Genomic DNA, 21126 nt, shown 5'->3' on the forward strand with positions numbered 1-21126 from the left:
CTCGAGGTCAGAGTCTTGCCTCACTCCAACTCGAAAGAAGCTGGGTTGAAGAGGAGGAATCAGCAAAAGAGAATGAGGAGAAACAACCAGAGAGGGAGGAGACAAACCAGGTGGGTGTGTGTCCTGAAGGAGAGAGTGAGGGGCCAGCAGGCTGTGCCTGTGAACCTTCTGGATGTTGGTCCCTCCGGAGCAGCCCTTTTCCTCGGTGAGCAGAGGCACCCCAACCCAGCATCCCGGCTTTCATTCCATCTCCCTCCCCACCCCCGACACAGAGAACAGAGAGACAGCAAGACTGTTTATTGAGCTCTTCCCAGCCAGCGGCTCTCCCATTCCCTCACTGGTGGGCCTCACCCCCAGCCTCCCACCTAGGGCCTAGGGGCACCAGGCTCCTTCAGCCACGCTTCCTGCCACACAGCCCTGGCTTCCTGGATTGCCTCAGAGGCTCTGTTACTCCTTTCCTTCCGTATCTTCGTTCTGATCCTCATTACCAGGGCTGAAGCAGAAGCTCATGCTGCTGCAGGCCTCAGTGAGGTGTAACTCTGGAGGCAGGGAGGTGCGCCTGAGCCTGAGCGCCCGCTGCACCTCTCTGCCCCGGGTCCCCTCCCTCCCCACTCACCTCTGGTGACATTGACTTTGTTGGCAGCCAAGATGTCCGCCTGAATGCTATCTATTTTCATGTATAAGTTCTCGGGGCTGCTCTGAGAATGGGAGCAAGGGGAACCTGGCTGAGGTGCCAAGGCAGTCTAGGCTTGGGTGGGCTCGGGCAGAGGGAGGTTGCAGGCCGGGGTTGGGCTCCTAGCTTGACTAGAAGGGCAGCAAAAGGAACGGAAAGGTGCCAGGAGAGGAGGCCACGCCAGGCAGTCCCTCCTGCAGCTGGCCACCAGGCCCCATCTGTGTGGGTGGTGTTGAGCAGGGTGGGGACGGTGTGGAGAGGGCACCATTCTGTCCGTGCCCTTTGCTCTTTGTGGCGGGACGGGACGGGGGCACTTACGAGGAAGAGCTGGTAGAGTTCCTCCCCCATGGACTTGCGCACGTGCTGCTCCACGACCGGGAACGTCTGCACGAAATACTGCGGAGTGGGGTGGGGGGCGGCCGGCGTGACTGCAGGGCAGCCCCGGGCCGCGCCGCCCCGCCGGAGCCGCCGCGCTCACCTGCAGCGTGAGGCTGGCCTGCCGCTGGCTGTTGCTGTGGTCCGTGTTGCCCATGGCGCTCAGCAGGCTGTGCACCACGCGCAGGTGCAGCATCTCCTGGGCGAGGCTCGTGTTGCTGCGCGCCAGGACCCTGGGCAGGGGATTCGCGCTGCGGCCACCCCTTGGGGCTCGCGTGCCAGGCCGCTGCGCTGGGGCCCGCGGGCAGCGCTGAAGCTGGGGGACTGCACCCCTCCCCACCCCCGTCTGCTTACCCGATGGTCTTGGCGGCCGCGGCCTGCTGCAAGAACACGGGCAGCTGGGCGGTGAGCTGGAGAACCGAGGAGTCTGGCGGAGTGGCAGCCATGAGGCGGGAGACCCCCCTGCTCCCGCCCAGGTGCCCCTTGCCCCCAGTCCTAGCGGGTCTCTACCGTTGAGGATCTTGGGCTGCAGTTTGCTGGTCTCCCTGACCGACGGAATCAGCAGGTCCACGAGGCCTCTGAGCAGCGCCGGGCACACGTCGTAGTTGACCAGGTCCTTGATCAGCTCGATGGCTGCGGAAGGGCAGAGGCGCTGGAGAGGCCTGAGGCTCCAACAGTGCCCACCCCCGAGGAAGCCGAGAGCCCTGGGACCATCCCTTTACCCTCCATCTAGCTTCCCCAGCACCTTTTACTGGCCAGCACTGGGCAGGGCATGGGGGGAGCTGGGCAGGGGGCACCTCAGTCCTGCCCTCCTGCAACTCGTGGTTAAAGAGGAGGAGGAGGGGGTCGAGGCCAGAGCCGGAGGCCCCACAGAGGCAGGCGCCTGTGGCTCGGAGGAATCCAGAGATTTTGTGAAGGAGGGAAGGGCTGGGTTCTTCAAGGAGACAAGGATGGAGAAAGACGAGATGAGAGGAAGACAGTTGTGGGTGAGGGATGTGGGGCAGAAAATGAGACAGGGGTGGAAGCAAGGTAGACAGCAGTTTAGAGAAACTTTCCTCTCTGACGAACCATTACTGAGGTATTCTTTGCCCAGGCTCTGTGCCAAGGGCTTTCCATACAGTATCCCACTGAAGTGCACCATAACTGTTCCCAACATAACTGATGAGTTTGCTTTGCAATAACGCTGACTGTTATCCCCATTTTACATTGGAGAGAATGAGGCACACAGAGGTAAAGCACTTCGCCCAAGGTACCACAGCTAGGAAGTGGTGAAAGCAAAAGGATGGAAAGAATTTGTTAGGAAGGAGGAGGGAACTAGAATTTATGGAGGGAATTTTCTGGGGCTACTTTCCAGTCCTTCATTCCTTCCAGCATTCACTCAGCCTTTTGACAAATCCACAGGGAAGTCCTATTGTGGCCAGGGCACATATGGTGACAAGTGCTATAAAAGGGGTGGTAGGCTGTGGGAGGGCCTGTGAAGATGGGGAGGATTGAGTATTTTTGTAAAGAGAAAGGAACCATAGAGAGGCAGAGCTAGAAGGGGGCAGGGTCAGAGGGTAATGGATGGTAGGCTGGGGTAAATGTTACACTAAACACATGCGCTTCTCCATGGAAGACAGGACTGAGAAACGCGCCGACCCCAGCACAGGAGTCCAGTGTGGCCCCTCTCTCCACTCCCTCCTGGGGGAGACAGGACTTAGGAAAGTACTTGTTTCCCTGGCCAGTCATTTGCAAACCAGAATGCAATGTCGACACATGAGAACTATTATCAGTATTATCTGCTTGAATAACAAAAATTAACCTTTTATTTCCTTGTCAGGAGATTTTACGCGATAAGAACGTATTTTGGAAAAGTCTCTAGAATGGAAGAGAAGCTTTTGTCCATAGGTGCAGAGGCACCCTGTGTGCTGGGGGATCTGCTGGTATCGGGGAAGATGGGCACCGTGGGTACACATACAGGCTTGTTTTTTTGGATGGAATTTCAGCTGAAGATTTTGGTGGACAGGAAACACTCGAGAACTGGTAGTGGCGTTTTCCTGAGGCCTTACTTAGGTAAGGTTAAGTATTTGCTTCCTTAGAGATGGATGCTTGATCTGCCAGAATGCAGGCATATCCCTAACTAAGGAGTAGCAAACACAGCCCATTTGCTGTTTTAAAAGGTGTTTTGATTTTTTTTGTCCTTTAATTTTCAAGGTTTTCACGAGAGGTATAGCATGTGTGCTCTGCGAACTTAAATGTGTATTCTTTGCTCTCTTGTATGAAGGCAGGAAACCACCAGATCAGCTCAACACCAAGTCAACAGAGGATCCCATAGCTTTCCAAGCTCATGACATGGGCCTTCTTTTCCTAACAGTGGACTAGTGTCTTACATCAGTTCTTGACAATTCTCAGTCAACGTTTCTTTAATGGTGCTGCTGCCCTAATCTTCCTTTTTTCTCTTTGTCTCTATTAGATGTTCTCCACCAACCAAGTCTCTTACCTCAGTCTCTTACTCTCTTTATTTTCATCTTTTTGACTTTGGTGAATTCTGAATAGTTTCTTCTTCCCTTTCTTCCTGCTTACTAATTTTCTCTTCACTTGTGTCTAGTCTGTGAAATGTGTCCATTGAGTAATTACTTTTTTTTTTTTTTAATTTTTTTCCCTTTTTCTCCCCAAAGCCCCCTGGTACATAGTTGTATATTCTTCGTTGTGGGTCCTTCTAGTTGTGGCATGTGGGACGCTGCCTCAGCGTGGCTTGATGAGCAGTGCCATGTCCGCGCCCAGGATTCGAACCAACGAAACACTGGGCTGCCTGCAGCGGAGCGCTCAAACTTAACCACTCGGCCACGGGGCCAGCCCCCTGAGTAATTACTTTTAACTATTGTATTTTTAAGTTTCAGAAATTCCATTTTGTTGTTTCTCAAATCTGTTATGTCACTTTTTATAGCTTCCTGATCCCTAAAGTTATTTACCATATTTTCTTAAATTAGCAATAATGGCGCCTTGGATAAACTTCATTGTTTACGATACTGCCACTGTGCAAAGCTTTACCAGATTTTTTTTTAACTTAGTTTTTGAGTCTGTATCTAATAATTACTTTGGCTGAAGTCTTTGTGAGTCATTTTCTAGTCTACTAGTCACTTACAGTAACTTCCTTGTGTGCATGATTATCTTATACTTTGGGTTGGTCTTGTATGTGCAAAATTAATTGTAGGAAAAACTTGAGAGCTAGGATGAAGATACTTTCTTCCAGAGAGCATTTTCCTTTGTTTCTATCAGCCACCTGAGCACTCTTAATTCTGAACCACCTTTGCCTAAGTTCAAGACTTGAGGTTCCTTGGACCACCAGGTGGTTGTACAATCCGTGGAAGACCACTTGAGGGCTGGCCTACTTCTGGCTCACCCTTACCTTCAGGATATTGTCCTCCAGGGACCCAGCTTAATGCATTTCTGGTAGAGATATCAGACCTCCTACCTGGGGCAGACCCACTGCCTTCTCTGTCCCATGTCTTTTTTTTTTTTTTTTTAAAGATTTTATTTTTTTTCCTTTTTTTCCTCAAAGCCCCCCGGTACATAGTTGTATATTCTTCGTTGTGGGTCCTTCTAGTTGTGGCATATGGGACGCTGCCTCAGCGTGGTTTGATGAGCAGTGCCACGTCCGCGCCCAGGATTCGAATTGACGAAACACTGGGCCGCCTACAGCGCAGCGCGCGAACTTAACCACGCGGCCACGGGGCCAGCCCCTATGTCTTTTTTTTTTTAAGATTGGCCCTCAGCTAACATCTGTTGCCAATTTTTTTTCTTCTTCTCCCAAAGACCCCCAGTACATAGCTGTACATTCTAGTTGTAGGTCCTTCTGGCTGTGCTACGTAGGATGTCGCCTCAGCGTGGCCTGATGAGCGGTGCTAGGTCTGCACCCAGGATCTGAACCGGCGAAACCCTGGGCCCGGAAAGGGAGCGTGTGAACTTAACCACGGGCCGGCCCCTCCCTCACCTTTTGATGCTGCTTCGTTTCTTCCGGATCAGGAAATGGCCTCTACTTTGAGTGCTGGGCTTCCTTCTGGGTTCTCACCTTCCCCTAGTTGTGGTCTGGTAATTCCTCACTGTACTGCTCTCTAATGTTATTAAGAAGGTAACATTTTTTTCTTCTAGATATTTGTGCTACAATGGGAAATAGATATTTGATTTTTGTCGCTGGTTCCTAGCCCACAGCTTCTAAAAGCCTTGGAATCTCCGGAGTGATGAGTGTCTTTTGCATGTTAAATGAGATAATTGGTAGCTGGGGGTGCCTAGAGGGCATCAGGATGGGGGCTGGTCACTAGAAAGACCAGGACATGACTACAGGGTTGGACCTTTCAGCCCCAGCCCCTAGCCTCTAGGGAGGGGAGAGAGATGAGAGAGTGAGTTAATCACCAGTAGCCAATGATGTAATCCTCATGCCTATGTAATGAAACCTCCATAAAAACCCTTCAGTGATGGGGTTTGGAGAGCTTCCGGGTTGGTGAACACATCGAGGTGTGGGAGGGTGGTGTGTCTGGAACAGCCCCCTAACCCATGTCTTGCCCTATACATCTCTTCCATTTGGCTGTTTCTGAGCTGACTCCTTTATAATAAACTGGTAATAAAGTGCTTTCCTGAGTTCTGTGAGTTGTTCTGGTAAATTGTGAAATCTGAACGGGAGAGGGGGTTATGGGAACCGTCTGACTTTGTGGCCAGCTTGGACAGAAGTGTGGGTGACATGGGGCATCTGAAGCGAGGGCAGTTTTGTGGGACTGTGCTCTTAAGCCTGTGGAGTTTGAAGTTAACTCCGGGCAGTTAGTGTCAGAATCGAATTGAACCGTAGGACAACCAGCTGGTGTCCACAGAGAACTGGAGAATTGCTTGGTGTGGAAAACCCCCACACATTTAGTGTCAGAAGTCTTGTGAGTAAAATCAGCTCAGTAGTTTAGTCTCCAGGTGGGGGAATGGGTCCAAACTGCCTAGCCTACCATTATCAGAAAAAGAGTCTTTACCTGGCCATTGGTACTCATTCTTCTAGACTCAGCTCAGAAATGAGCTTTCTGGCCTGTTCTCTCCCTGACTACACTCTGGACCACTCAGGAGCAGATGTTCTGCGTCTCTGGCCCTACAGCATCACTTTCTCACCATGGCGTACTGGTATCATCCAGTAAGAGTCTCTCCACTAGTGTGTAAACTCCGGTGAACATATCTGAGGCACCCCTGTCTGCCCAGAGCCTCAAACTGTTCCTGGCACAAATGCACGCTCCATAAATGTTGTCGAAAAGAAGTGAGTGGATCTTGCATTCTTGTAGGCTAAAGACCACTCCGGTCGTGGCAGCCTAGGACTGTGCTTGGAAACTGCCAGCTTGCTGAGAGATGACCCTAGAGGAGGCTCTGCCCTGGCCACTGTGGCCCCATCCACACTGAGCTATAGAACTCCTCCCAGCCCTGACTCTTGTACAGGCTGAAGAGCCAGCACTGCTGCAGCTCCATCCCTTCATCTCCATGGCCAACTGAGGGAGCTCTTGGAAGCCAGGACCTTAACTTCTGGGCCAGCCTAGAACTGAGCCACGTGCCATGAATGCTCACTTCATATGAGCCAGGCATATGGAAAGGTGAAGGGATTTTGGCCCTCCCTCCACGCTGGGAGATAAGGGGCATCTGGTGAAGAGGCCATGAAAGGGACTGTGTTGATCTACAAGGCACACAGAGTAGGTCTCTGCAGGAGATGCTTTCAGCTCTTGGAAACTTTACTTGCTTAACTCCCAACAGACATATGCTGCCTAACAGTGAACAAATGCTGGTCAGAAAACTGTCATTGACAAGCACCAACAGAGCAGTGGCCTGTTTACCCAGAGGTAGAGGCTCTGTGTCTTGCACACACACTGCACACTCAACTTTCCTGCCTGCTGCTGAACCATCAGCTGCCAAGCCCAGCAGAGGGAGCGGGAGCTGCGTTCCGCACTCCAGGCCTTAGAGCGCCCTCTGGCAGGAAGAAGAGAACCAGTTTTGGCTGGTGTGTTGATCTAAGGAAAGGCATGGAGAACCAGCCCACTTCCCCAAAACTGCCCTTGTGCCAGATTCTGGGAGGCCTGCCATCCTTCCGGGCTCTAGAGCCATGGGGCACACCAGAAGGCCTGGTCCTGAGGCCAGTCTTGTCTCAGCCTGTTCTTCCCAATCACAGACTCAAAGATTCACTCCCAGGAGCAAATCCTCAAGGATGTCCCCTGCTACCCCTTCTAGTGCTTGGCACTCTGGGGACAGGCCTTCTGGGGCAGCCCCTTTCCTCTGTGGACCAAGCTGATTCAGAAACAGCTGGTTCATTCAGAAACACTTCCTATGACTGTCCAGCCGCTCCTTCTGGGTTTCCTCTTTGTCCAGGTCTCCAGGGGTGGCCTTCACAACCCAGGTGCCCCTCACCCCAGCCTCCGATTGCTCAGATCTGGTTCTAATTTGGACTCACAGAGCCGGCAACATTGCGGACGGAAAGGGACTTGCATGTCGAGCCTCCCCAGCTTCCTCCAAACACTCTCCCACCCGGATGAAAATGCGGCCTGGGTGCCGCTGGCTGCTTGGCAGCTGTGGCCTGTGCTGGCTGGAGGCTGAAACCCCCAAGTCTTCTCACTTGTTCTCATATTGTTTGGTTATGAAACCTTTTCTTCCTTCTTGAATTAGTGCAGCTTGGTTTTTGCGTCTGAGCGGTTGGCTCCTCTCCCATCCGACTACACGGGGCCTCGTCAGCTGCAGCACACCTCTCAGGAGTGGGCTCTTCCCAGGCACAAGCTGGTGGCACCTTAGTGCCAGGACAGCCGGGAAGAGTGCCTGCCTGTGCCTAAGCGAGCTCTTCCTGCAGCAAGGAAGGACTCCGTGAACACTCAGGGGAGAAATGAATGGATGAAGACAATATTATGAAATTTCCCTGACCACAAGTGGCATTCTCTGCCCACATAGGACCAAGTACTCCAGGAGACAAATATCTGGCTCTGCCTATTCACTTTACACTAAATACTTGATCCTTCGTTGACTGTATATCGGCAACTCTTGGAGCTCCTTAGAAAAATGGATTTAGTCACTGAGTCATTTTTGATTGAGTTTAAAATTCACAGCTGTCACTATTTACACCAAAAGCGAAAGTGCTAGTCCCTGACCAAATGTCTCCACGAGAACCACAGCCAGTTACAACTCCTCACACCCCGTGCTAGTCACCAAGCACAGCAGACTCATTCGGAAAGCAGGGGGCCACAGGACACCACTGTCTTTGGCAGCTTTGCCTGAAGCCTGTGGTGCTAACAATACCCAACTGTCCTAAACTGAGGCAGTCATTGGTTCATTCACTGATTCATTCATTTATCTAACTAAATACTCACTGAGCATCTTCTGTGTGTCAGAATCCTGTGCTATGGCCATGAGGAGGACTAAGATACGATCCCTACCCTCAGGGATGACACAGTCTAATGGGGTACCAGTAAGAACACTACATCATGAATGCCAGTTTCCTAAGAGCCATGGGAACCCAAAGGAAGCCAGGCTGGTGTGAGGGTATGTTGAGGTAGAGAATCAGGAGAAGGCTCCCTTGGAGAAGGTGACATGTGAGCTGATAAAGCCAGGGGGAGAAGGGAGGGACTGGAATGAAGGATGTGACAACTGCCATGTTGGGTAGTGCCTGCTACCCTTGTGGCCAGGCCAGCAGGGAGGTCTGGCGGGGACACGGGAGGTTGGGTCATGGAGTGAGAGCTACGCCTGGGGAGGTAGGCCAGCCCCAGCTTCTGAGGGCTTTTCATGTGCCAACCATCCTATAGAGCAGGCATTTTCTTGTCTTTCATTTCAGAGAAAACTAAGACTCAAAAAGATTGAATTGCTTGCCCAAGGTCAAACAGCTAATAAGTAGTGGAATGACTCTGTTGGATTCCAAAGCTCATATCCTCCACCACTAAGTTCTGCTGCCTCCACTGTGGTGGAATAGGAGATAGACTGAGTGTGGGCACCACCCTGGAGAGATGGAGATCGGTTTAGGGGTGAGAAATACAAAGACATGAATTGCAGCGGTGGAGACAGAATGAAGAAGAGGGAAGAGATTTGAATGCTATTAAGGAGTTAGAGTTGACTGGTCTTGTTAGCAGGTGGCTGAAGGTGGGAAGGGGAAGAGAGGATGATCCCTATATTTCTAGCCTGGGGGACTGGGTGGTTTTCACTGAGATTGGCACTTTGGAGAATGAAAGGTTTGGAGCTGGAATATCGGGAGTCCAGTTCTGAATATGGTCAGTGACATCCAAGGGGAGATGTTCAGCAGGCAAATGGGAGCAATGGTCTGGAGGTGAGGAGAGCGGTCTGAGCTGCAGGGAGGTCACTCAACCACTCTGCCGTCATCCTCGGAATGGGAATGATAATAGAGCCCACCTCGGCAGCTTACTGTGAGGGTTAAATGAGTAAAGAGCTGGAGCAGTACCTAGCGTGGAGAAAATACTTTATAAAGGTTAGCCATTATTGTTTCTGTCATTATAGGTGGTAATTAAAACCATAGGGTGGATGAGGAAAGAGAAGGGGACCTAGGACTGAATCCTGAGAGAAAAAGAAACCAACACCTAAGGGACTGGTAGACGAGTAGGAATGTATAAAGGATGGAGAAGTGGTTTCCAGAGAGACAGGAGGAAGCCAGGAGAGGATGGGGTCTGGGAAGGAAGAGGTTAGAGTCCTCAGGGAGGAGGGGGTGACAGTTGAGAGTTCATGCCCAGCGAGGCTGAGGAGCAGCTCTGCGGGGCGCACGCTCATTCACTGGACAAACGTCGATTGGGTCCGCGTCGGCTCCAGCGCTAGTGCTGACTGACAGCCGTAAACAAAGCAGATGCAAGGAGCACGCCGCTGACACTCGATGGAAACTTTAGTGTAAGAGGAAGGCTTCCTCGAATCCAAAGAGGAACCACAGAATCCACGGCCTGTCAGCGCTGGAGGAAAGCTTGGGGATCACTGGTCTCATGCATGAAGAAACCCAGAACGAATGATTTGCCAAGGGAACCACAATAAAGAGGAGACAGAGCTGTAGCAGCAGCTTAGTATTCTTTTGGCAGACGGAGCCCTAGAAATGGCATTGCCTCTGGGACCTGTGGCGGGGCCACGCAACCATTTCCAAGGCACGCAGCACTGATGAGCTTTTTTACAATTCTTTGCTTCTTGAGCCTTGGAACACCGACGTCCGGTTCTCTCTTCGCTCCCAGACAAGACTGCCACCTACTGGCCACATGGGAGAAGTGCGCTTCAGGGTTTGCTTCCTTCTCTGGCAGGGTAAGAATATAAGTTTGGGAAGTTGCACTGTTGCAAGGAAGAGGCCAGTGTCAGGCATCTTCCGGACCAATTACATCCTCTCTCTGATTCCTGTACATTTCGCCACCTCTTTCACTACATCCTGTTCACAGCCCAATGTTGAAACATTAAAAACACATTGTCACTTAGTATTTTGTTTTAAAAAGCCAAGCAACAAAGTAATTAATGTTATGCGCTATGGTGGTATACATATGGCTGAGTCAAGAATTACTATGGTATATCTTCCACTGGTATTTGCTTCTCTGGGCAAGTCTCACCAAGTCCAACCAGCCCGTGTGCCGGCGCTTTGCTCTGCTCCTGACACAAGTGACGCACCGCTGTGCTAGGCGTACAAGGGAAGACAGGACCAGGCCAGGGCAGACACAGGTTTTGAGGGCCAGGCAAACTGCGCAGTTAGACACAAGTTTTTCCCAAGGACTTTCTATTTTAAAAAAAACTCTGGAAGACTGTATCATAAAACTTATAAATGTGGAGTACAGTGTCGCAGTTGAAGTGCTCATATAATTTTGGGGAAAAAATGTATCTTTTAAAAATATTCAGCAGGTTTTTATGTGAGACTATCCTTTAGTGTCAGAGCTGTGTGACTGTTGTCCAATGAAGTTACACAGGACAGGTGGCTCCTAAACAGCAGGAAACCTGAAATTCCTGTCCATGTTAGCTCAGAAGAGGAAAGCAGGGGCACAAGATTCTGTGGGGCAGAAGTTGTAGTTTTAAAAATGAGATCTTGGGGGGCTGGCCCCTTGGCCTAGTGGTTGCTTGGCATGCTGTGCTTCAGCAGCCCAGGTTTGGTTCCGGGGCATGGACCTACACCACTCGTCAGTGGCCATGATATGGCAGTGACCCACATACAAAATAGAGGAAGACTGGCACAGATGTTACCTCAGGGTGAAACTTCCTCAAGCAAAAAAGAGGAAGACTGGCAACAGATATTAGCCCAGGGCAAATCTTCCTCAGCAAATAAAATAAAATAAAATAAAAAATCTTGTAGTATTTGTTGTAAAAGGCATGAAGCTTAGGGGCTGGACCCACGGCCGAGTGGCTAAGTTCACGTGCTCTGCTTTGGCGGCCCAGGGTTTCATGGGTTCGGATCCTGGGCACGGACGTGGCACCACTCATCAAGCCATGTTGAGGAGGTGTCCCACATAGCACAACCAAAAGGACCCACAACTAAAATATACAACTCTGTACTGGGGGGACTTGGGGAGAAAAAAAAGAAGACGATTTGCAACAGTTGTTAGCTCAGGTGCCAATCTTAAAAAATAAAAAAGTTTTTTAAAAAAGGCATGAAGCTGAGAAAACATAATTTTAAAAAGTATGTTTTATTGTAATAATAATGACGTTGCTTATCCTCAGGTTTTGTCTGTTTCTCAAAACTGGTAAAAACTAAAAAAGTCTTGTTCTCCTAGCACTGGAGAGACAGACAGTGTGGTGCTGAGGAGATGGGCACAGGAGTTGGGCTGCCTGGGTGTGACCCACAACTTTCCCACTTATTATCTTTGAGATTTTGGACAGGTTATTTAATTGCTTTGTGCCTCAGTTTCCTCATCTATAAACTGAGTATGATAATTGTACCTACTTCTCAGAATTGTTCTGAGAATTACATGAGATGATTAAAGAGCTTAGAAGAGTGCCTGGCATGTAGTCATCATTACAGGCACACCTGAGAGATATTGGGGGTTCTGTTCCAGACCACCGCAATAAGTGAATATCGCAATAAAGCGAGTCCCATGAACTTTTTGGTTTCTCAGTGCACATAAAAGTTATGTTTACACTATACTGTAGTCTAGTAAGTGTGCAACAGCATTATGTCTCAAAAAGCTATGTACATACCTTAATTAAAAAAATAGTTTAGGGGGCTGGCCTGGTGGCGTAGCGGCTAAGTTCGCACGTTCTGCTTCTTGGTGGCCCAGGGTTCGCTGGTTCGGATCCCAGGTGCGGACATGGCACTGCTTGCCATGCCATGCTGTGGTAGGCGTCCCACATATAAAAGTAGAGGAAGATGGGCATGGATGTTAGCTCAGGGCCAGTCTTCCTCAGCAAAAAAGAGGAGGACTGGCAATAGCTCAGGGCTAATCTTACTCAAAAAAAAACCCCCAAATAGTTTATTGCTGAAAAATGCTAACCATCATATGAGCCTTCAGTAAGTCAATCTTTTTGCTGGTGGAGGGTCTTGTAAAAAACATAATATCTGCAAAGCGCAGTAAAAAGGGGCGTGTCTGCAGTGACTAATCGTGATTACTAGTTATCATTACTATTATTATTGCTGCTGTAACAGAGCTCTGTGAGGGCCGGGAATTTGTTCCATTTGTCACTATACACTCAGCCCGGTGCCTGCTCTTGTGGAATAGATAAATGAACGAATGAAAAACTTAAATCATTTAAAAGTAAACCAACAAAGGACATTATCAAGAAAGTGAAAAGACAACCTACAGAATGGGAGAAACCATTCTAATATCCAGAATATATAAAGAACTCTTACAACTCAACAGCAAGAAGACAACAACTCAATTTTAAAGATGGGCATAGGACCTGAATAGATATTTCTCCTAAGAAGAAATATAAGTAGCCAACAAGCACATGAAAGATGTTTAACATCTTTAGTCTTAGGGAAATGCAAATCAAAACTGCAATGAGGTACCATGCCTTCACACCCACGAGAATGGCTATATTTTAAAAAAAGGACAATAACAAGTATTGGAAGCCTGTGGAGAAATTGGAACCCTCAAACACTGCTGGTGGGAATGTAAAACGGTTCAGTTGCTGTGGAAAACAGTTTGATGGTTCCGCAAAGGTTAAACAGAATTACCATATGACCTGGCAATTCCACTCCTAGGTATATACACAAAAGAACTAAAAACAGGGACTCAAACATGTACATGTTCACTTGTGTTCACAGCAGCACTATCCACAACAGTCAAACGGTTTCGGAAACAGCCCAAATGTGCATCAGTAGCTGAACGGAGAGACAAATTGTGGTGTACACACACACACACACACACAAGGGAATATTATTCAGCCATAAAAAAGAATGAAGTACTGATACACGCTACCACATAGATGAACCTCGAAAACATTATGCTAAATAAAAGAAGCCAGATACAAAAGGTCATATATTGTATGATTCTATTTATATGAAATACCTAGAATAGGCAAATTCATAGAGACAGAATGAAGATTGGTGGTTTCCAGGGCTGAGGGGAGGGGATGGGGAGCAAATGCTTAGGGGCACAGAGCTTCTTTTTGGGGTAATGAAATGTTTTAGAGCTAGACAGAGATGGTGGTTATGCAGCATTGTGACTGTAACGAAACGCCACTGAATTGTTCATTTTAAAATGGTTAATTTAATGTTATGTGAATTTCACCTCAATTTTTTTTATTTTTTAAAGATTAGCACCTGAGCTAACATCTGTTGCCGATCTTCATTTTTCTTCTTCTTCTCCCCAATGCCCCCCAGTACATAGTTGTATATTCTACTTGTGAGTGCCTCTGATTGTGCGATGTGGGACGCTGCCTCAACATGGCCTGATGAGCGGTGCCATGTCCACGCCCGGGATCCGAACCAGTGAAACCCTGGGCTGCTAAAGCGGAGCACGCAAACTTAACACTGGGCCACGGGGCCGGTCCCCTCACCTCAATTTAAAAAATGCTTTTATGAAGAAAAATGAAGTAAACCAAATCTGTGATTAATTTCTAAGTAAATCATACTTAATCTATGTAGCTGCACCAAACCAAGAACCTAAGGAAAATTAACAATGATATTCTTGCCCACTGCCAGAGTCTCTCCAGGTCTTTGGGGGCAGGGGAAGAGATGTCACACATTCAAAGAATTGCCCACGTCTGTCTTGTTTGGTCACTTAGGGTCACTGTTTCCTGGCACTAATATCTTTAGAGGATTCCACTATGTTCGTGCCGTGCAGTGTGCTCAGCCATTGACCCTGCCGCTGTACTCTGTCGTGATAAGCCACACTTTCAACTTCACTATATGAAACATGATCATTTTATTAGCAAGTCAAGTTAATCCTAGGTTCTAGGTCAAGTAGACAAAAATTTTATTCTCCAAATGACCATTTTTCCAAATTCAAAAACACTTCTATTTTATCATGAACTTATTTCTTACACCTATTTGTTAATTTTTCAACAAGTGTTATTAGATGGGATAGTGGCTTTAAAATATGTCCACAAAATTTCAGTATGCTTCCTTTCTTTTTTTTTGCTGAGGAAGATTAGCCCTGAGCTAACATCTATGCCAATCTTCCTCAACTTTACATGTGGGACACCGCCACAGCATGGCTGACAAGTGGTGTAGGTCTGCATCTGGGATGTGAACCCATGAACCCAGGTTGTTGAAGTGAAGCATGCCAAACTTAACCATTATGCCACAGGGCTGGCCCCTGTATGCTTCCTTTCAAGAGGTGGAGCCCAATTCTCCTCCCCTGAGTGTGGGCTGGACTGAGTGACTGGCTTCTAATGAATAGAGTAAAACAGAAGTGACAATGTGCAACTCCTGAGATTAGATCATAAGATATCGGGACTGCCTCTTGGCTCTCTCTTGGATCACTGGCTCTGGGAGAAGCCAGCTGCCATGTTGTGAGGACCCTCAAGCAGCCCTGTGGAGAGGTCCAGGGGTGAAGAACTGAGGCTTCCTCTCAGCAACTAGCACTAACTCGCCAGCTGTGTTGGTGAGCCACCGTGCCAGTGGCTCCTCCAGGCCCCGTCACGCCTTTGGATGACTGCAGCCCCGGCTGACAGCTTGACTGCAGCCCCACGAGAGATTCTGAGCGAGAACCGCTCAGTTAAGCTGTTCCCAGTTTCCTGATCCACGAAAACTGTGTGAGATAATAATTTATATTTTTTTAGCCACTAAGTTTTGGGGTCATTTGTCAGACGGCAATAGGTAACAAATATTGATGGGCTGATTTAACAGCTTTTGTAGATTTCTGCAAAGTTTGCATATAATAGCTTTCATTTTGTCTTCACAGCAGCATTTTAAGGAATCTTTATTTGTGTCTGCCCAGGTTCTCTGAGCTGCAGTGGCAGGGGTGGGGATGGGGAGGGGGACCTGGAGAAGGAAGCTGTTGGAGGTCACCACCCTGCATGGCCTGGACTGCCCAACCTTGAGAAGAGGGGATGGGGAGAGGGTGGGGCAGAGCAAGGGAGAACGAGGGCCAGAGAGGGGGCCAACAGAGGGCAGAAAGGGGTACCAGGGCAGAGGAGAGGCTGAAGTCCCTGAGATCTCTGAGGTTCCGCCTTCTCCCAGCAATTTCAGGCCCTACCACTGCAACCAGTAGGAACTGCTAGAAACCTGAGGAAACGTATTTTTAGTAAACTGGTAATTTGGTGAAGTGGCCACTCAGAAAATTGGTCGTTTGGCCAATCGATTTTTGGCAAGCATACATTTGGCAAATTAATTTACAATGATTGGTCGGCTTCTAATTAAGTCATACATAGTAATTTTTACATCCTTAAGGTAATAATTTATTTGTAAGAGATATACTAATACATTCGCACACATATATATTTCAAATTCCCAACAAAGTTCATTAATTTCTCCTTCCAAAACCTTTCTATGACTTTGAAATTTCTCTTTTCTGGGGAGGGAGACCAGTGAGCGAACACTTCTGTAGCTTTGGCCTGCTCATCGTGATTAAGTCCCTGCCTGCCACTAATTCCAGGAATAGCAATCCCCCTGGGAGGAAACTGCCATTTTTCACTTCAAAGCAATTATAAATGGAGATAAATTCCAGGCAGGACCGCTTTGGAGAAGTCCTTCCTTAATTTTAATTTTGGCTGTCTTAGGTTAAATGGGATCATCGTTAAAAGAAATTCTAAAATGTTAGTTCTATGAAAAGAAAAATTAGCAGAGGTAGGTGTCCGGACACTTTCCCTGGTTATTTCTACTTCAAAGTGAAGAACAGACAAGAAGGGACAATCAGAATCTCCTGCAGTGGGGACTAAAAAGCCATTACTTGGTCACATGTTTCCTCTTCCACTCTTTTCTAAGAACCTGGATGGGCAAGGCATTTCCAAGACATTTAACAGTGCTCCCTGACCCCCCTCTTCCGGGGGCACCAGCACAGGGGTGAGGGAGAGGCAATTTTATGAAACCCTCCTCTGGCAGACAAACATATTTCAGGAAACTGCATTAAAATACTGAGAAAGGGAGAAAAAGGAAGAAAGAGGAGCTTATCCCACTTGGACAGACATAGAGCCACCACTGCATATGTCGCCCCCAGCTAACACATGTCCCACGGGAGTGGTTTTAAAACTTGGCCACAGAGTTATTTGACCCTCCTCCCATCAAGATGTGGGGTCTGTGTGCTTCCCTTCACTCTGGGCAGGAAGTGAGGCTAGGTCGGAAAAGGCCATGCAGCTTCTGTCTGGAATGTCCTGGAAGCTTGCTCTCAGCTGCCCCCTTTTGGAATCCAGCCACCACGTTGTGAGAAGCCTAAGCTACATGGAGAGGCCATGAGTAGGTGCTGCGGAGTCCCGCTTTCAAGCTCCCAAACGATTCCAGCCCTCTTGAGCTCCCCAAGGCTAAGGCTAGGGCGAGGCAAGTGAGGCATTTGCCTGTGATGCAAAATTTAAAGGAGGGGCCCAGAAACTCAGTAATCAAGAGAGGTACTATTTTAATGCAATCTTTTAAAAAAATCAAATTCAAAGATTCAAATAAAAGATTAATGCAAAAAAAATTCATGACGAACAGCAAATCAAAATGTTAAGTAAAAACAGGATCAGTAAGAGTGCCATGAGGAGCCATATTGGAGCCTGAGGCAAAAGGAAAACTCAGCAATAGTGACCCTCACTAGCCTCACTCTAGTTCCAGCTGTGGCTCCCAGCTGTCTTCCAAGTGAGGCCCCAGATAGCACAGAGCAGAAATAATAATCCATGTCTTCTGTGTCCTGTTCAAATTCCTGACCTATATAATATGTGAGAATAAAATAGGGATAATTTTATAACACTAAATTTGGGGTGGTTATAAGCAATAAGTAACCAGAATACCACCCTCTGCAGTAGAGGCCTTAGCTACCTTCCTCCAAGAAAAAACTTCTCTTTTTCCTCCTTCTCCAAACCCTCTTCCTTAGCCCTAAGAACTCTCAGGAAATAAACGGTCTCTTAAGACACACAGCCTCCACTTAGCCATCTGGGCTGAAAAAACTGGGTATTTCAAATTCTATTACCAATACGATGACTGTCAGCACAAAGCAGGGTATACACATTCAGTCATCCCGATTCATTCATTCCACAAATATTTAAGAGCCTACCGTGGCCAGTGCTGCTTAGTCATTAGAGAAACAGCGGTAAACAAAGATGAACTCTCAGCTCTTCTGCAGCTGACTTTCTGACAGAAGACAGACAATAAACAAGTAAACAAATGAACAAGATAATTTCCGAAGGAGACAAGTGCTATGATGGACAGAGACCTAGGTGGGTGGTGGGAGGGAACGGGGAAGCTTTAGAGAGTGTGGTCGGGAGTGTCTCTCTCATAGGTGACATCTGAGCCGACACTTGAAGTCTGAAGTCTGAAGACCATCAATCCAAGGTCCGGGAGAAGAGCCTGCCGCGCTTTGCGGGCCAAAGCAGGTGTCTGGATTTCAGTCTAGGTGCAATGGCAAGCTAAGGAGTGACATCTAGTTTACATTTTAAAAGTCATCATTCTGGCTGCAGTGGGGGAATGAATTACAGGGGGACAGAGCAGAAGCAGGAAGATAAATTAGGGGACAGGCTGTGGATTAGCCCAGGGCGATCACAGTGGGGACGGGGAAGGTAAGTGGACATAGAGCCTAGAGGACTGGGTAACGATGGGATGGGGTGAGTGGTGAGAGAAAGCCGGTCATCTGGTACTAAGTCCTACATCTCTCACTTGAGCAGTTGGGTTGATGGTGGTACCTTTTACTGAAAACAGGAGGAAGAACAGGTTTGGGGAAGAAAATCGAGAGTTCTGTTTTGGCTATAAGTTTCAGATGCGTATTAGATATGGAGAGGAGGGGAGAGATCAGGGCTAGAGATACAGATTTGGTATCTGAATATATAACATATATATGATATTTAAAGCCATGGGACAGACAAAACCACACAGGGAGAAGGTGTAGAGATGGAGATGAGGAGAAGGCTGACTGAGAGTCTGGTGGAGAAATAGGAGAAACTGGCAAAGGAGACTGTGGCAAAACCAGTGGAGGAGGAAACTGGAAGTGGTGTCCCGGAAACCAAGAGAAGAAAGCAAGCTGCTTTTAACTAACTGGGTCAAAAGCAGCTGAGAGATCAAGGAGGAAGAAAATGGAAAGAACGAGTAGCTAGAAGGGAACTTGGGGTCGAGGAGGGGTATGCATCCCTAAACACTATAATTTAATTCTACCTTTTTGGGGGACATGTCTTTCAAATTTCTTTTAATCCACACATTACCAAGGAGGGGCTCTTTTCTAAGATGGGCGATACAGAGCAAATCTGCATGTCGGTGGAGATGATCTGCCAGAGAAAAAGGAAGGAGGTGACAGCAGAGGGAATGTGGGTCAGAGAGCAAGCAGAAGAGGTGGCCTGTGATAGGAGCAGGGACACTGTCGTAATGGGAGAGAGAGGAGAAGGTGGGCACCGGGTCAGGCAGGCTGGGATATTTGGAGGTGGGAAGATGGAGTTCTCAATGAAAAAGGAGGTGAGGCCGTCCCCTGGCTCCTCCACCACTGACACCCAGTGCAGGGGAAGCAGTCACCAGGCCCCCCAAGCCTCTTCATGTCCTATTGTCATCGGACTCCCCGTGAGAATTCCACCTTCCCAGTAGCCCTCTCGGGGGAAGGATGTCATCCCCCTCCACACACACACACACACACACACACACACACACACACCCTCCTTCCCCTCCTCCTTCCAAACCATTCATTTTTCTCCTCAATACAAACAAACACAAACAAAATCCCAGTACTTGACATAGTATTTGGCACACCACAGATGTTCAATCAATATTTGTTTTTAAAAAACAAACAAATCCTGCCCTTTTAAGGTTAGTCCGTTCAGCTATATCACACGCTCTTCTTGGTGACGGTCTTCTCTACCCTGACGGTTGCCATCATCCTGGGGGCTCCACCTTGGTCTTGCAATTTGGTGTCCTCAAACTCAGAAAAATTCATCTCTGATTCCCTCCAGTCACCACTGTTAGGACCACATCTAAGACCTGTCAGATCTGCCCTCCCTTGCTTTTGGAGGAGTTTCAGTGGAAGCTGAAAACTGTATTCTCTCCATTAACTTCCATTCTACGGATCATGTGAAATAGTTCCCCCTACTGGACAATTGTCAGTTGTCATGCTGTGGTGGCTGTGTGTTGCTGTGACGCTGAAAGCTATGCCATTGGTATTTCAAATACCACCAGGGTCACCCATGGTTGACAGGTTTCAGTGGAGCTTCCAGACTAAGACAGACAAGGAAGAAGGACCTGGCCACCCACTTCTGAAAACATTGGCCATGAAAACCCTGTGAATAGCAGCAGAGCATTGTCTGATATAGTACCAGAAGGTGAGAGGATGGCGCAAAAAGACTGGGTAGGATTTCGCCCTGCTGTACACAGGGTCACTAGGAGTTGGAATTGACTTGACGGCACTAACAACAAAGTGGACAATCACTACATATGCATGCTCTATAGTCTCAGTTACATGAAGACAGTTTTGAAGTGCCAGTAAAAAAGAATCATTCATTCATTCAACAAACATTTCTTGAGCACCTGTTATGAGTCTGGCATATCTGAAATTATTTTGAGGTGCACAGTTTCACCATTATCACACAAGCAGACATCAAACCAAACAAAGGCAGTGACACAGCTTCATGCTCTTGCTGCCCCTGCCGGTGTTCGTTGTTACATAATAAACGCAGAGGGACTCTGAACTGGGCCAACATGGGAAGAAGCTGGGCCAGTGCCAACTCTGGAGGAGTTCACCAGCATAACTGAAGCTCAGCCATGTTTTCATAAATTTATTCAGCAAACTTCTACTGAGCACCCATAGATGAAGCAGACCCAGTCCCTGCCCTGAAGTTGCTCAGAGGCCTGGAGGAGAAAGGCGTACAGGCAAGTATCACTAACACGATGTGTGTGCAGTGCTCCCTCCCCCGCCACAAGCACGGACCCAGGACCTAGCACACTCGAGGGACTGTGCTCAGGATATAAGGACAAAAACCACGAAAGCCGCACTGAAACTGTGCACAGCGTATGTAAAGGGCAGTTACTATTCAGGAGATAACTGCTCCAGGGGAGGGAGGTACAGAGGGGAGGAGGGCGCAAGGTGGTACAAAGGAAGGAGGGCTGACATTTGGGCAGGGGTTGACGGCAGGTCCGGGAAGGCCTCAGAGAAGAAACGCTTAAGCTGAGAAGTGACGGATGAGAAGGAGTCGTCATGTTTGCCATGTGGCGGCGGGGTGGAGGGCGGGAGGTCTCATGCCACCCAATCTAGTCTCCTGGGGGTGGTTTGATTATGCTTCCTAACATGATCCCACTGCCAGGCCACTCCCTTGTTCCAGTGCCAGTGACAGCTTTCTGCTGCTAGGTCTGACCTTTACTCAGGCCCCTCCGCCAGCCCACCCCCTCACTGGCAACTCCTCCCCAGCTAGGGGACTCTGCTCCAGCTGGGAATCCATTTCAACATAGCATTACTTCTCACCACACAAGGTCCACACACCCACGCATACCTGCAGGGGTCAAACAAATACAAAATTGACAAAGCTGCTGAAGGAAAAATACGACTGACATTCAATTTCAATGCTGCCTCCAAAAAATAATCAAGATTGGAAGGGAGCCTGCAGAC

The 21126-nt window shown here is 48.3% G+C and overlaps 1 protein-coding gene across 9 annotated transcripts in view; it reads right to left on the reverse strand.

Moving 5' to 3' along the window:
• Window positions 1-281: 281 nt before the first annotated feature.
• ARMH1 (armadillo like helical domain containing 1) overlaps window positions 282-21126 on the reverse strand; it is a 48118-nt gene continuing 27273 nt past the window's right edge. For 5 of the 9 annotated variants that reach the window (XM_070510055.1, XM_070510054.1, XM_070510061.1 and 2 more), the window contains 6 exons: window positions 1559-1681; window positions 1403-1475; window positions 1152-1299; window positions 992-1069; window positions 617-698; window positions 283-539 (listed from right to left, as the gene is read on the reverse strand). In XM_070510055.1, coding sequence (XP_070366156.1) covers window positions 448-539; window positions 617-698; window positions 992-1069; window positions 1152-1299; window positions 1403-1475; window positions 1559-1681 — 596 coding nt within the window. In that variant the 3' untranslated portion in view covers window positions 283-447. Of the gene's footprint in view, window positions 540-616; window positions 699-991; window positions 1070-1151; window positions 1300-1402; window positions 1476-1558; window positions 1682-21126 lie in introns of all 9 variants that reach the window. The other 4 variants (XM_014828060.3, XM_014828059.3, XM_070510058.1 and 1 more) reach the window with 4 other exon arrangements.

Source organism: Equus asinus, chromosome 5 (genome assembly GCF_041296235.1).
Source record: "Equus asinus isolate D_3611 breed Donkey chromosome 5, EquAss-T2T_v2, whole genome shotgun sequence".
NCBI lineage: Eukaryota > Metazoa > Chordata > Mammalia > Perissodactyla > Equidae > Equus > Equus asinus.